Genomic DNA, 17,274 nt, shown 5'->3' on the forward strand with positions numbered 1-17,274 from the left:
ATTATATTACGTTCATTATGTAATAAGATGATATACGCTTCCCCTCGGATATCAGATAAAATCACTTCCTAAATATCATACTTATAACATGCGATTATGTTCTACTTTTCGTTCTATTACTTTTTGTTATAAAATACTAACTCATTCCTTTCACCATTTAAAGCTGCGTGGACTTCATTCTACATACAGATGTTGCTTTTAATTAGGTATTAAGTTCTTGACGCAAAACGACTTACACCCATTCAGAAACATGACAGGGACCAACTAAGTTACTTAAAACATGTCGATGTGTGGTTATGTAAGTACTTGCCGCAACATGCGAAAGAAAATTCCATACACATTAAACAAGCAAACGTAGCAGTACTCTGGAGATACCTGTTAATTAAGCTTTCAGTTTTTTTCGCCTTGTGATGCGACTTCTAACAGATAACATCATATTACATTATGGCTTACTGTTAATGAGTGATCGGAGGAAGTTAGGAAGAAAGTATTAAAATATCATACGTTATTACGAAATGATGTAACACAATATGAATTATTCACATGTTCAGAATAAGGACATAAAATAAAGGAAATTTTGATTAGATACTCAATTTCATATTTTTAGAGAATGATTTTACTAAGTTTACTATTTTAACGCAAACATACTGGTACCACTAGCACTATTTCAGTCGACCAGTTGTTCAACAACTATTAATACTAGCTTAAGGGGGGCAGGACGTCAAACGGGCCGACTTGGAGCAGGAGAGGCACCACAGAACATTCTAATTTCCACTGTACAGGAAGGATTCACGATTCACACACAGCAGTGGAAGTTCGAAAACATAACAAAATAAAATTTTTTACGTGTGAAATTTCATCATTTTTTCACTTATTGTTGGCTGCATTTGTTGCTATAGGTACACTTTTGTTCATAGGTAAGAGAGATTCTTCGATGAATTCTGCACAGCATACAAACCATACTTACTGGTGTATGGAACTGTAGAATTTATTTAATTTATGAAGAAATGAATGAGCAGTTACATTTTAAACTTCATGTTTAGAAAAAAACTGAAATTTTATACTTAGTTATCTCAATTTCTCCCACTGTTTTCAATAGATTTGGAAAATTCTCGAGTTTCATACACCTGTAAGTATGGTTTTTTATGCTCTGCAAAATTCATCGAAGAATCTCTCTTACTTATGAAGAAAAGTGTACCTATAGCAACAAATGCAGCCAATAGTAAGTGAAAAAAATGATGAATTTCACAGGTAAAAATAATTTATTTTGTTATGTTTCTTAAGTCCACTGCTATGAGTGTGAATACTGAATCCTTCCTGTCCATGCTGACAAAGTTTTATGAATTTATGTGTAAAAGTATAGACAGTGGAAATTAAAATGTCCTGTGGTGCCTCTCCTGCTCCAAGTCGGCCGGTTTGACGTCCTACCCCCCCCCCCCCCCCCTCTTAAGGATTTGTTATTATATTATTATATATTAATTTTCAAGAAAGGGATATATAGTCTCTCGATAAGCAGTAGGTTTCGAATAGACTACAACGAAACTTTCGTTCGTCTCTGTTGATATGTTAAGTTTTTGCCTGTAACTAGCTCGTCATTTTCATTTCCTTGTATTGAGTGAGCTCTGGACAGAAGTGACATACTGTGGGCATTGTATAATCTATAGGGGCACTGGCTGGATATGAATAAATTTTAATGATAATTAATTGAGTTCTGTACCATAAGACAGAGGAGTGGAAACTACCACCGCTAATCCATGTATTGTAGGCGTGCTGTAGTTTTCAAGGTAGCCGGAAAATGTTCAAATTGTAAGTCTTTATGTAACAAAACGCTGTCACCTGTTGCGAAACAGATCGCATGTTCATGACGATAGTGCAATCTAAATAAGGAACATGTAAGCGCAGATAATTTACATAATGGCGTTGTGCCTGTAATTAACTATGTTTGTCGCCGATAACCACACGCATGTGCCTCGTCGATGAGCATTGTACACGTTCGACTCAGTGACAGACGAACAGAAGCAGTTACTAAATACGCAAACGGAACCGGTTCATTCAACTTTCGCAAATGTTTCTTTCGAGCCTAGTGCTCGTCCGAGAATTTTGTCGACAAATATTACGGGCGATCCAGTTCGACGTAGTCTCCGGAACAGAAACCGTACACGAAGTGTACTACCTGCCAGCTGGCATCTCAGCAACAGCGTGCTTATTACGACAGCGATCAGTTTGGACGTTTATGTTGGAGATCAGTGAGAACAGAAAGAAGACAGGCTTTCTACACTGTATTTGGTAATATGTCGACAGACTTTTCGTGATCTTGGCCGTAACGCTTAGTGAGAAAGTAAAACCGATCCTGATATTTATATTACCCACATTTTAATTCTTTATCGAAATATATAAAGATAAGATAAGATAATATTCTGTTTCCTTGCCTATCAACCATAGTTTAATCACGGGCTCATGACAAAGTAACTAAAACAGCAACCCGTCCAGAATATTTAATGCTTTCCACTCCCTACAAACCGCCTCTGCAAAAGCTGCCATTCATGTTAAAGTGCTGTCTCAACCGCACTGGTGAAGTATTTGAAATGCTGTATGTGCGAGAGATGGTAATCAATGACTGTGAAATTTTTAGTTGATCTGTTGTGTCCAAATGCGTTGTACTTTAAGGTCTCGTGTGTGAATGTATTACTTGGGTAAATGGCAAGCGTAACATTAAAATGCTTGAAAAAGTTCATCACATATGCCCGAGAAACATTTGATTATTCCACAACGATATTTTCATTCTTCAAGCGGTGTGCGCACTGGTATTAAACTTTTTGGCTGATTAAAACTGAGAGTTCCTATACTTCGAAGAGCTCTTTCCTAGGCTGAGCTGTCAAAAAGACTGCTTCCCATCTGGTAGTTGTGGTGTTTTGAGCTAGCTTTGAACAGACTTTCCAACTGTTCTTCCGAATTTCATCTCGCACTCGGGACCTTTGCGTTTCATGGGTAAGTGCTCTACCAACCGAAGTACCCAACCACCATTCACGAATCCTCCTCACAGCTGTACTTCCGCCAATACCTTATCTCCTACCTTCCAAACTTCTGATTATTATTTGGCATAATAACCACACATCTTTCTGCCCATCGGTTCTGGTGGTCCTTACGGTCCGTGCATATGTGCATATGCAGTACTGCCAACTAACCAGCAGTGATCGCCTTGATGGAAGTCGGAAGAACAGTTGGAAAGTCTGTTCAAAGCTAGTTGAAAACACCGTAACTATCAGCTGGGAAGCAGTCTTTTTTGACAGCTCAGCCTAGGAAAAAGCTCTTCGTAGTATAGGAACGTCGTACCGCAGTGGTAATGTCATACAAAGAAAATTCAGCTAAAAAGAGAGGAGAAATAACATATTGTCCGTTAGCCCCCTCATATTTACTCTAAACCTCCGTGGTAGAATGTGTATGTATTATGTCGTTTTTAGAGAACGAAAATCTCCTCCATAAAAATCAGCAGTGGTTCCATAAACAGCGGTCTTACGATGCTCAACTCGCTATGTTCGTTTTTGATATCTAGAACTTCCTAGACATCGGCTTTCAGGTTGATGCCGTGTTGCTTGACTTCAGGATGGCCCGCATCTCGTGGTCGTGCGGTAGCGTTCTCGCTTCCCACGCCCGGGTTCCCGGGTTCGATTCCCGGCGGGGTCAGGGATTTTCTCTGCCTCGTGATGGCTGGGTGTTGTGTGATGTCTTTAGGTTAGTTAGGTTTAAGTAGTTCTAAGTTCTAGGGGACTGATGACCATAGATGTTAAGTCCCATAGTGCTCAGAGCCACTTGAACCACTTCAGGATGGCATTCGATACAGTTTCGCACTGTCGTTTAGTGAAAAAATACGAGATTACCGAGTATCGGACCAGATTCGTGATTGGATTCAGGACTTCCTTCCATGTAGAATTCAACACGTCGCTCTTAAAGGATCAACTTCAAGATACGTAAAGGTAATTTCAGGAGTACTCCAAGGAAGTGTGATAGGATCATTACTGAGTATAGTACACATAAATGATCTAGTGGATAAAGTCGGTGACGATGTTGGCAGATGATGCACTTGTCTATAAGAAAGTAGCAACGCCAGAAGACAGTATCGATTAGCAGAATGCCCTACAGGGGGCTGATCAGTGGTATAGACTCTGGCAGTTGACCCTGAACGTCAATAAATGTAGTATATCGTTCATAAATAGGCAAAGAAATCGACTACTTTACATTACATTATTGTTTTCAAATCACTGGATACACTAACTACCTAGAAATACCTAGAAGTAATGATCCGGAGCGACCTAAAGTGGAATTGGTAGATAAAACAAACAAGAAGCGAAAATGCCAGGTTGAGATTCATAGCAATCATCCTAAAGAAATGTAGTTCATCCACGAAAGAAAAGAAAATCAAAACACTTGTGCCTTCGGTTCTGTGGTATTGTTCATCAATATGGGACACTTACCAGATTGGATTAACGGAAGAAATAGAGAAAATCCAACGAAAAGGGGCGCGTTTCGTCATGGGATCGTCTAGTAGATGCTAAACAAATTTCAGTGGCAGACGGTACAAGGTAGGTTTTCGATTGGAATTCCCAGGGAGTACGAACCGGGAACATACTACTTCCTTCCACATACTCATCAGCCGTAGCAAACATAACAGCCGTTATGTCCACCTTTTGCCGGATTACAGTGGCGACGCGTCTTGGCATGGAAGCAGCGAGCCCTCGGTAGGTTTCTGGAGGTAGTTGGAACCACATCTGCACAGACAACTTACCTAATTCCCATAAATTTCTCTAGGCGCGCAGTCCGGAACCGTGTGACTGCTACGGTCGCAGGTTCGAATCCTGCCTCGGGCATGGATGTGTGTGATGTCCTTAGGTTAGTTAGGTTTAAGTAGTTCTAAGTTCTAGGGGACTGATAACCACAGCAGTTGAGTCCCATAGTGCTCAGAGCCATTTGAACCATTTGAACCATAAATTGCTGGGAGGGGGTGATGAGCTCTGATGCCACATTGAGTCACATACCAGATGCGTTCGATCGGGTTCAGATCGGACGAGTTGGGGGGCCAGCACATCAAGTGGAACTCGCCACTTATCCGGCCAGAGGGGCCGAGCGGTTCTAGGCGCTTCAGTCTGGAACCGCGCGACCGCTACGGTCGCAGGTTCGAATCCTGCCTCGGACATGGATGTGTGTGATGCCCTTAGTTAGGTTTAAGTAGTTCTACGTTCTAGGGGATTGATGAGCTCACATGTTAAGTCACATAGTGCTCAGAACCATTTGAACCATTTGAACTAGCTACTTCATCACACTCCTGGCATTATGACATAGCGAATTATCTTGTTGAAAAATGTCACTGCCATCGGGAAACGTGATCTTCAAGAAGGGGTGTACGTGCTCTGCAGCCAGTGTACTATACTCCCTGGCCGTCATGGTGTCTTGCACGAGCTGCTCTGGACCCATGGATGCCCAAGTGAATGTTCCCCAGAGCATAATGGAGCAGCAGCCAACTTGTTTCCATCCTGCAGTACAGGTGTTAAAAAGCTGTTCATCTGGAAGACGACGGATTCGCGCCTTCCCATCGGCATGATGAAGAAGGTAACGGGAGTCATCAGACCGTGCAATGCTCTGCCACTGCGCCAAAGTCCAGTGCCGATGGTTATGCATCCATATCAGTCATAGCTGCCGATGTCACGATGTTGACATTGGCACATGCATGGGTCGTCGGCTGCAGATGCCCATCGTTAGGGTTGTTCGCAGCACTGTGTGTTCAGACACACTTGCTCTCTGCCCAGCATTAACATCTGATGTTACCTCCGCCCCAGATAGCCGCCTGTCCTGTTTTATCAGTCTGCCCAGCCCACGACGTTCGACATCTTTAATGAGGGGTGGCTGCCCAACTCTACGTCTGGACACCTACGGACAGTAAGATCGCTGATACTACACGCACCGTGGGTCTCTCTGACTAGCAGTCATTCCTCGCCAGGTGACGCTGCTGTAACCTGGATGGGTTCATATCGATAATAGGTAGGTCAGAAGTACCCTTACTCTCACATCGTAAAGTGTGTTACAAACTGTATATTTAGAGCTGGATTTTTATTTATTTACTTATTTATTTATTTTATTTTTTTGATTGGGCTAATCAAACACTTACAACGAACTGATAGTACGTGGGGCAGAAGAAGAGATATTAAATTACACACTGACTTTGTAAAGGATGATTTCCACCCAAGGAAGGTAATTAACGAGTCTGAGAACACGACTTCATGCTTTGTGAATCAGATATTCAACGCTATGTTTCGCAGTAGAAAAATGTACAGTCGTGCACTTCATGAAACGTGAAAGCGTATCATAATCATTTGACTCCACAATTAAGAAGTCTCAACTGATAGGCAGAAAGGTTAGAAATTAACTAACGGCAGATGTCAAGATCATTATAGACGTCAAACAAGTTCATTCTGGCTACGGCTAGAGAAAGAAAACGGTTGCGACTCTTTTGATGGAAAGCATAAATGGGGAAGTTCTATAGTACGTATTTCCGCATACGGCTCAGCTTCTTTACCACTAGGCCGACGCGTTTGGTTACGACTTGAGGCAGCCCTATCATGCTACTGCCTGGAAGTAGCAAAGAGTTATACACCAAATAGCCAAAGAAACTGGTACACCTGCCTTCAATCATATAAGGCCCCAGCTACCGTAACAAGACGTGTCATGGACTCCACTAATGTCTGACGTAGTGTTGGAGGGATCTGACATCATAAATCCTGCAGGTCTGTCCATAAATCCGTAAGCTTACGATGCAGTGGAGACCTCTTCTGAACAACACGTTGCAAGGCATCCAAGATGTGCTCAATAATGTTAATTTCTGGGGAGTATGGTGGCCAGCGGAAGTGTTTAAATTCTGAAGAGTGTTCCTGGAGCCAGTCTGTAGCAATTCAGCACTGTGGGTTGTCGCATTGTCCTGCTGGAATTGCCCATGTCCGTCGGAATGCACAATGGACATGAATGGATGCAGGTGATCAGACAGGATGCTTACGTACGTGTCACCTGTCAGAGTCGTATCTACACGTATCACGGGTCCTATATGATTCCAATTGCACACCCACCACACCATTAAAGAGCTTTCACCAGCTTGAACAGTCCCCTCCTGACATGCAGGATACATGGATTCCTGAGGTTGTCTCCATACCCGTGCTCGTCCATCCTCTCGCCGCAATCTGAAACAAGACTCGTCCGACCAGGCAACATGTTTCCCTTCGTCAACATTCCAATGTCGGTGTTGACGGGCCCAGGCAAGGCGTAAAGCTTTGTGTCGTGCAGTCGTCAAGGGTACACGAATGGGCCTTCGGCTCCGAAAGCCCATATCGATGATGTTTTGTTGAATGGTTCGCACGCTGACACTTGTTGATGGTCCAGCATTGAAATCAGCAGCAATTAGCGGAATAATTGCATTTCCGTCACATTGAACGATTCTCTTCAGTCGTCGTTGGTCCTGTTCTTGCAGGATCTTCTTCCGGCCTTGCCGATGTCGGGGATTTGGTGTTTTACCGGATTCCTGGTATTCACGGTACTTCCGTGAAATTGTCGTACGGTAAAATCCCCACTTCATCCCTACCTCTAGCGTTGCTGTGTCCCATCGTTCGTGCGCCGACTATAACGACACGTTCAATCTTCATAACCTGCCACTGTAGCAGCAGTAACCGATCTAACAACTGCATCAAACACTTGTTGTCTTATATAGTGTAGGCGTTGCCGACCGCAGCACCGTATTCCGCGTGTTTATGTAACTCTGTATTTGAATACGCATGCATATATCAGTTTCTTCGGTGCTTCACTCTGTAAGACGTGGAAGGGTTTCTTAGTTTCAGTCACGTGTAAACCAGTCGGCAGTTTCTGATTTGTAGGTAGGATAATGAGAAATTATAGTTTGGTCTAGAAAGATTTTGTACATAAAACATACGCAGTCCAACACGGCAGTAATGCTCAGACCTGTGCCATTCGTATCACATAGGAAAAATGGTTCAAATGGCTCTGAGCACTATGGGACTTAACTGCTGAGGTCATCAGTCTCCTAGAACTTAGAACTACTTAAATCTAACTAACCTAAGGACATCACACACATCCATGCCCGAGGCAGGATTCGAACCTGCGACCGTAGCGGTCGCGCGGCTCCAGACTGTAGCGCCTAGAACCGCCCGGCCACTCCACCCGGCTATCACATAGGATCAGGAGGGGACAGTATACACAGAACGGTAGCGCGAATCTCCACATTATTTTGTGTGTCAAGGAGTATTGCGTCAGACAAATGAAGGGAAACCCATCTAACATGGGGTCATCGAAAAAAATTCGAGATTTCACCAACAAAACATAATGAAGTCTTGAAATTACGGGAATAATTCTTGTGATTACTTGATGGCAATGCCAGTGTGCGTCGAACAGGTCAGTGGCTGCTCTTTCACTGCATATTCAGTCTGAGTTAGTGTTCCCATAAATGTGGCTAGAATTGGTAGTGCAGAGTTGAAAGTCTGTGCGGGTTTGAAACGACCCGTGGTAGTACGAAGTAAATGACTAATATGATATCAGGACAGAAAGCTTCACAAGATAAAATCTTAGGTAAATGAATGAATCAATCCTAATCATATGGATACGTAGCAAAAGGAATATGCCAACAGGGCACTTGCGAAGCATATTGAGTGCACTCCGCATGACATCTTATCTTGCAAGTATTTCAAAGTCGACTACTTATCGAAGTATTCCAAAAGCTACGTAACCACAAGATTCAGCATAGGCACGAGGTAAAGGCTGAGGAAAGACCACAGCGACTTGAATTCGCAGATTGATGCTGGACAAACACGTGATTATTATGACGTTAATGATGACTATAAAGACGAGGAGGAGGAGGAGAATAAAGGCTATTGCAGCATATTCTTTTCACTGAGAAGGCGACGTTCATACCATTGGAGGGATCAATCGGCCTAAGGCCGTATTTAAGGAGTACAGTAACCATAGTAAATGTACCAGGACCACCTTAGTTACAGCAGTGTGAATGTCTGGAGTGGCCTACTTCATAATGACGTGATCTGGTTTCACTTCATCCCAGAGAACGGTGTGACCTGAGACTTTATTTACTCTGAGTTTTAATTCTCATGAACTGAAGATGAAGATGCTGTAACTGGGAATTTGGATGTGGTAATGAGCTCCTCCATATATCACCCTAACTTTGGATGAAGTCTTAATGAGAAGTCTACCAAGTCATGGACTGAACTGGGTGATCTGTGTCTCCCACAAAGCCGTGGTTACGATTCTGGATTTCTTGTTCTTGAGAAATTGCCTTAAATGTCGAATCAAAGCTGCAAATCAAACTATAACTCCAGAGATACTTCAGTTGATAAGATCTCAAACTGACTATCGTCTTTTATATTTAGCAGTTACTGATACGTACATACAGACGTACTGAAAAGGATGTAGAAATATGTACCTCTCTAAATACTGTAGTAAAAAGCTCTTGGCTATATTGAGTGCTATTTTTCATAATGCAGTTTTGTAATCCAAGCATCCTTTTTTTTCGATACTATCGTAGCAAGATTACAATGCGCAGAAACAGAGTAAGAAACAAAATAAATACATTGTATTTACACATTAAATCCAGTATAATTGCAATTTGTTTCGCGCAACTGCACTCCACATAATCGAGAGGTTGCTCTCAATTCTTTGTAACTCTGACACACGAATAATAAATCTTTCCTACCTATTCCTAGAACAGATCTTTTTATGGTGGTTTTTACAAACGGTGATCGTTTCGCCTCCCTGGGGGCTGTGACAATAAAATTAGACTAACGACATTTCACATACACATTCATCCCACAGGCCATCTGTGTACGAAACAAGAATAAACTGCATTACTTGGCACAAGGAAGATATAACCTTAAGTGCATTTTGGAGGATGGATGTAGATGTTATTAATCGTTGACAGAGAATATGTTTGCTAGAGTTTTCTTGAGAGTGCACAACACGATTGGTGGTGTTATTTTTTATATAGCACGATCTTTTTGTTGCCCATAGATTGCTGCAAACGTCTCAGGCTCCCATTGACACTGAGCCCACTTCATAACTTTTGGAGTCAGGCTGATTCAACAGACGCCGACATCTGTGAGTGTTAAGACTGTCCATTTTTGTTTACTGTTGTTCTATTCAGATATTACAACCAATGAGCCGATCTAACGATTAAAAACTAAGTGTTATGCATTGGGTGTTCATGGGAATGTAGATTCATCCACTTTGCTGTCCGATAGTTACAAACTACTATAGCTCCAGCTTTGTCTTTCTTCCGTCTGTCATCTAAGATAAGTCATTCGGTCAGTATTGACTTGCATTTTCCTGTATTTCTCTGGAACCCCACTGATTTTCCCTGAAGTCGGCTTCTACCTGTTTTATCTTTCTTCTCACAATAATACTGTCATTATGTTGTAACGATGACACATTGAATTAATGGTTCGGTAATATGCACGTTTATATGAACCCCTCTTTTGAAACAGATGAATATGCTGCAAGCTCATTTCTTCTTGGAGGGACATTTGAATTAGTGTTGTCTGAATTTACGGTTTAGACGAATTTTGGGATTTTTGTGAGATGACTCATTTTGAGTTCACTAACCCCGACAGGTTTCATGTTGGAAGTTGCAATCGTTACGACCGTAAACGGGTGGACAAACAATTTTCGCTGTGGGAAGAGCTGGAAAAATTATCGTAAATGAACCTTATCTACCTCAAAAATTGTCACTATCTAAGTTCTTACACAGCGCAGTGTTTACGTTTTACAGAACTTCTTGTTGAGTTCAAAAGTAACGTTAGAAATGGGGAATGCCGCAGCGTACAAAATTAAAAGACAATGGAAGATTGCATATCGTAGCTCGCTTAGGAGAACTGAAGTAATGCAAAGTACAAAATAAGGAATAACGCTAAGTGCTTCTCCTAAACTGACATGTGGTACCGGCGGGGGTATCAGAATGATTCTACTGATGCAAAATGAGGTGAGTTGCAGAAGCAGAGACTTTTGTTTGTCGACTTACGGCCTTAGGCACTCAGAGACAATCTCTGCTATTGGATAAGAATGTGTCAACTACAGTCTGGTTTTCTGTTGGCCGAAGTTTCTATAAGCGGTGGCCGTGATCTTTCGTGATACTCGTTTCCCGAACTACTCTATTGAAGGAAAACGTATAGTTGAAATTACAGCCATGGCTGACGTTTGAGTACATGGCGAGAAACGAGAGTGATTACTATTTCAAGAAAGTTTTTGATTCACCTCAAAAAACTTGATTTAGTCAAGTATCACACCTTCTTCTACGTCTCAGAAGACTGTTTCTTAAAAGGCTAAATCAGGCATGGAATAAAGTCCTACTTTACTAAATATGGTAAACAAACTATTCAAAACATCAATGTAAGCTATGTTAGACATTTTTTCATCGTCCAGTAATGCAGTATATGAAGAGATCTAATGTTTCATTGATAGTTCCGGATTCACAAATAATGTTTGCAACAAGTGATGGATGCAAACAGTTGGTTTTGCAGTATACAGAATACTCTCAACTTTCTTGTCTGTCAAGCTATTGCAGCAACTAAGGTTAAATAAACGGAACGATGTGTCTCCGTTAAAGCACTAGCGTGTTGGGCAGACAGCCTGAAAATGTACCAGATGTAACGTAGAACTCTGCTAGCACGTCTCTATTACAAGCCAACTTCGACTTCGCATAACATTCACAATCCCAGTAGTCTTACTTCTTAAGAACATCTGAATGCCGCTCAGAACATTATCATTATATCATGTCGAAATAGTATATTTGCTATAATTTCAGCATGTCACAGCTCCACCAACATCTGCCTTTATTTAGTTTCTTTTCCGTTTTCTTTCAGGCTATAGACAAATGTATCACCGTGGCCACAATCCTACATTTGTCTGATCCATCTTCTATCTAATCTCGCAACCTTTCTTCTCCCTTTTGTGCAATGTAGAGCATTATTTTAGATTATCTACATCAACTAGATATTAGCCGGCATTCTCCGGTTACATTTAACCCTACTCTGTTATTAGCTAGAGAAGGGAAGCATAAAAACAAGCTAAGTTTATTTATATGTGTAAAAATGTAAACACATTCTTAAAGTTAAAAAGTAAAATCCATTGTATAATTACTTCAACAAAAAAATTAACTAACACTCTCTTAAACAAGCAACATAAAATGGGATAAATATGACGATCAAATCCATTCCACACTATTTGACAGAGTGCTCCTCTGATTTGCTTGGACACTAATAATGTTCATCTTAGATTATTTTTATGTTGGTTCGTCCTGACCCATACCCCAACCTCAATCAGGCTGGGTATGATATCCCGAAATTATTTTTTTCCTTGCGGTAAACTATACATTGCAACATTTAATGAAAACTGTTCCTGGGATCCCAGAATTATTATTATGTATCATAACTTCTCACCCACACTCCTACTCCGCAAGTTTGGTTCTAAGGGTGTTGTCCAATCGCAGCGGTTATTGTCTCGTAGAATTAAGTAATTTGTGTACCAAGTTTGGTTGTAATTGCTCCAAGAGTTCCAGATCTGTTATGGAGCACACACACAAACACACTCACATACACACACACCTTAGAGAGAGAGCGCACGCGCGTATACACACGCGCAAACCATCTTTTTATACATGTTGATATCAAGGTAGATGAAAACATTGAACGTTTAAACACGCTGCTAAAAATTTGCTTCTTGCGTGCTCGCGTTATCATAAATGTATTGTTGCTGTGATATTACGAACAGTTAATTAAGTATTTCAACTCACGCGGTAAATAGTAGTTGTTGAAAAAGTAGGTTTTGAAATGCGAAAATGAATAGCAAATTGTGTATTATTGTAGTCACACGTAAATTTCAGACTATAAGTGCCATACAAATGCATTTCTAGTACAACTTCTGAACGACAGGATAGAAATTCCTCGTTTACAGTCTTGATGCACAACTATACTTTAAAGGTTGCACTATGACTCAATGTAAACAAGTTTCTTCATGTTTCTAAAAATTGTGCAATCTTATTCAAATGAATTGTTTCATACAAATCACCACATGCAATTTACTTGCATAAATTTTGTCTTTAATAACATCTCTTCTTATCGTGTAGGGCCCACGCGAGCACACAGAAGTGCCGCAACACGACGTGGCATGAGCTGCACTGATACCTGAAGTAGTGCAGCACTTATGATGCCGACCGGTATTAGGCGAGCAGTGGTAGTTTCATCTGGTGACTTCAGTTTTATATTTTATGGATAGAACGACCATGAGAGCAGTTTTTTATTATTTTTTATTGGTTGTTACAATGATTTTATCAGATGGTCTGCCTCATGAGCCATGATGTCCATAAGGTTTTATAAATGTTAATCCACGTTTCAGATCCGATGATGGCACCTTCAGAGTGTTGAAACCGGTCATCTAGTAAAAGATATTGAAGCGATCGTGGCTTTTCAATTATCTAAGTATATAGACTGAGAGTGGCGGTAGTATCGGGCACACAATGTATAAAAGGGCAGTGCATTGGCGGAGCTGTCAGTTGTACTCAGGTGATTCAAGTGAAAAGTTTTCCGACATAACTATGGAAGGCGGAATGGTAGTTGGAGCTAGACGCATGGGACATTCCATTTCGGAAATCGTCACGGAATCCAATATTCCGAGATCTACAGTGTCAATGGTAGAATACCAAATTTCAGGCATTATCTCTCACGACGGATAACGCAGTGGCCGACGACTTTCACTTAAAGACCGAGAGCAGTTGCGTTTGCTTGGTGTTGTCAGTGCTAACAGACAAGAAACACTACGTGAAATAAAGGCAGAAATCACTATGAAACGTACAGCCAACGTATTCGTTAGGTCACTGCGGCAAAATTTGGCTTCTGTGGTCTCTGGCAGCAGATGACCGACGCGAGTGCCTTCGCTAAAAGCACAACATCGGCTCCAGCGTCTCTCCTTGGCTCGTGACCACATCGATTGAATCCTAGACGACTGGAAAACCGTGACCTGGTCGGACGAGTCCCGATTTGAGTTGGTAATAGCTGACGGTAGGGTGCGACTGTGCTGCAGACCAGATGTAGCCATGGATACAGTTTTCAGCTAGGCACTACGCAAGCTGATGTTAGCTCCAAAATGGTGTGGGCTGTGTTCACATGGCATGGACTGGGTCCTCTGACCCAACTGACAAATCATTGACAAGGAGCGGTTATGTTCGGCTACTTGGAGACCATTTGCAGCAAACAACGATGGCATTTTTACGTACGACAGTGGGCCGTGCCACCGAGCGACAGATGTTCTCGATTGGTTTGAGGAACATTCTGGACAATTCGAGCGAATGGTTTGTCCATCCAGATCGCCTGAAATGAATTCCATCGCACATTTTTGAGGCGTAATCGAGGAGTCAATAGGTGCACAAAATTCTGGACCGGCAACACTTTCACAATTGTGGACGGCTGTAGAAGGGCCCTGCTTAAATGTTTCTGTAGGGGACTTCCAGCGACTAGAGTCCATGACACGTTTATTGCTCCACTACTCCGGCAAAAGGAGGTCTGATACGATATTAGGAAGTATCCCTTGACTTTTGTCACCTCAGTGTACTACGTAAGGTAAGGCACAATAGAGGGCGACATGTAGATCTTAGCAAAATCAGCGACTTTCTGCCTACTGCATTCGCGCGTCTAATAAGGGGTAAATGGTTGTCTATGAACCTCCGCTGTGTACCATATCTCTCTCATGTTACACTCATGGTCCATACAGCAGATAGAACAAACGGCAGAACTGTTGCACAATCCGTTTGGGATATCTGTTCTCTAAATTTGCAGTTTGGCAGAAAGTATGTAGCCTTTTTGCGATACATTCTTATGTTCTTCCCTGAACATCTCTGTTACATATCGTAAGGGTAGGGCCGACCTGTTACGACGATCTTAGCACCGCGACTCTGAACTCTTCGATGTCTGCTAAAATACTGGAACATTACTAAAGAATAGGGCGTTTTAGCGTCATGTGTGCTGTTTGAATAAATCTTTCCTCAGAGACTTTGAAACGCATTGGCTACTAAAGTGCTGTCAGGTTTCATAACTCGAGTCACCTTAACCTCCCCGAGAACCTACAAACCGAAGGAGATCCACGTACTGTAGCTAGAGAAAAGACTATCGCTTAGTAGATTTGATTGCATTTTACCCACTCCTTTTATAATATTAATCTGGTAATAATAATTGTGTTCTTCTCTAAGTTACTTGTACAGATTCTTGTTTAGTAAATAAAATCCGCCTTTTCCTGCTGCAACGTATTTTATCTCTTCCAACGGGTATCGTCTTTTACTTTAAGCCATCGCCAGTGGAATCTAGAATGATACAGTTCCGTTTTGATATGCGATATTTGTAGACTGTAAATTATAAAACAGCTCACATCTTGTTCTTTTTGTAAATAAGTCATTAATTACAGTTATTCGTGTTTTTGTCTGGCATCTGCCTTTCCTCTCATCTGTACTTTTGCAAAGAACTTTTGTAAAGAAAAAGTTCGTAACATGAAAACGTGATTATGTATCGTAAGTGAAGATGTGGGCGACCACCAGCACGTGACCAGGTGAAACTAAAGGCAAATGCCAGCGAGAAACGCGAATAATTGTAAGTAATCAATTATTTGCGTAAGAAAAACATGTGAACAGTTTTATATAATTTTTAATCTACAAATATCGCATATCAAAAGGCGAAATGCGACTGGAAGAAATAAAATAGATTTCAGCAAGGAAAGGAGGTTTTTACTTACAAAACGAATATTTCTGTGCTTACTGCGGTTGATGGCCACGCAAACTAACTTCTTGTAGAAATTCTGCCAACTTTCAAACGGAACTATATCGGTTATATTTGATTCTGTGGTTGCACACACAAGTGCTTGACCAGAGAAGTTTTCAAATCTGTAGAAGCCTGTTCTACCAAATCTTGCAATAACAAGTGAACAGTAAAATTAACGCGAGGCATTAACCGATAGGGAAGTGAACGGTTTCGGCAACGGTCAAAGAACTCTTCTACTTTGGCGGAAGCAGATGCAGCTGATCTGCACAGGTATACCTTAATCCGACGAGAGGGGTAAACTGATGTTTTGCTTTGCCATTGAACCACTTGGCTGTAGGTCAACCTGTTCACGTTGTCATATCAGTAAACTTTTCCACATTTCTTTCATTTATTATTAAAAACTTTTTGGGAGTACTTTGCTTCTTGTTTTCATATAGTTTCTGATTTCATTAACTGAAGTTATGCCACTTCCTTCGTACTTCGAGCCACGTAGCTAGAGGTAAGCCTACAGTTGTAATACCAGTAGATTATTCAAAACAATGTTTATTCACTGATTCTAAACAACTTCTATTCATTATTTAAAACATCACGAGAGTTCTTTGGTTATTGATTTCAGGTACATTAGGATTCAATTCAGAGACTCTACGCTACTTTTCTTTGCGTGTGGAACCATATGGTGCTGTTCCATTGGGCTATATTAGGGAACGAGTACAGGTTTCGTAAGGTTAATGTACGCAATAAATTATTGATTCGCATGTTTCCTTGCTATGTACCTGCAAATAGAGAGCCGTTTCATTAAACTATTCCATCTGATATATATATATATATATATATATATATATATATATATATATATATATATATAATCAGTTAATTAAATAAGAAACTATATGAAAAGAATAAGCAAAGTACTCCCAGAAGGTTTTGAATAATAAATGAAAGAAATATGGAAACGTTTACTGATATGAGAACGTGAACAGGTTGACCTACAGCCAAGTGGTTCAATGGACAAGCAAAACATCACTTTACATAATTATATCGGAATCTACGTTATTGTGTGTGTGTGCAGACGTTGTGCTCCACTTACCCTCCCCATAATTTACGGGAATTACGTGACTTGTGTGCAGACGTGGTGCTCATTCTGGGGAGGGGGGCGATGAGCCCTGACGCCACGTTCAATCACATCACAGATGTGTCCTATCGGATTCAGATCTGACGAGTTGGGGGACCAGCAACTGGAACTGGCCTCTATGTTCCTCGTGCCACTAGATCACACCCCTAGCCTTGTGACATGGCGCATTGTCGTATTGAACAATGCCGCTGCCGTCTGGAAGCGTGATCGTCATGAAGGGGTGTACGTGTTCTGCAACCAGTGTGCGATACTACCTGGCCGTCTTCGTGCCTTGCACGAGCTCCACTG

General features: G+C 41.4%; 1 protein-coding gene across 1 annotated transcript in view; it reads left to right on the top strand.

The window, feature by feature from the left end:
- Positions 1-17,274, top strand: part of LOC126252240 (homeobox protein B-H1-like) — a 460,727-nt gene that overhangs the window by 47,178 nt on the left and 396,275 nt on the right. Inside the window, exon 3 of the mRNA XM_049953113.1 lies at positions 10,069-10,155. Within this exon, the coding sequence (XP_049809070.1) occupies positions 10,069-10,155 (87 nt within the window). The remainder of the gene's footprint in view (positions 1-10,068; positions 10,156-17,274) is intronic.

The sequence above is a fragment of the Schistocerca nitens genome, chromosome 4 (assembly GCF_023898315.1).
Source record: "Schistocerca nitens isolate TAMUIC-IGC-003100 chromosome 4, iqSchNite1.1, whole genome shotgun sequence".
Taxonomy (NCBI): Eukaryota; Metazoa; Arthropoda; class Insecta; order Orthoptera; family Acrididae; genus Schistocerca; species Schistocerca nitens.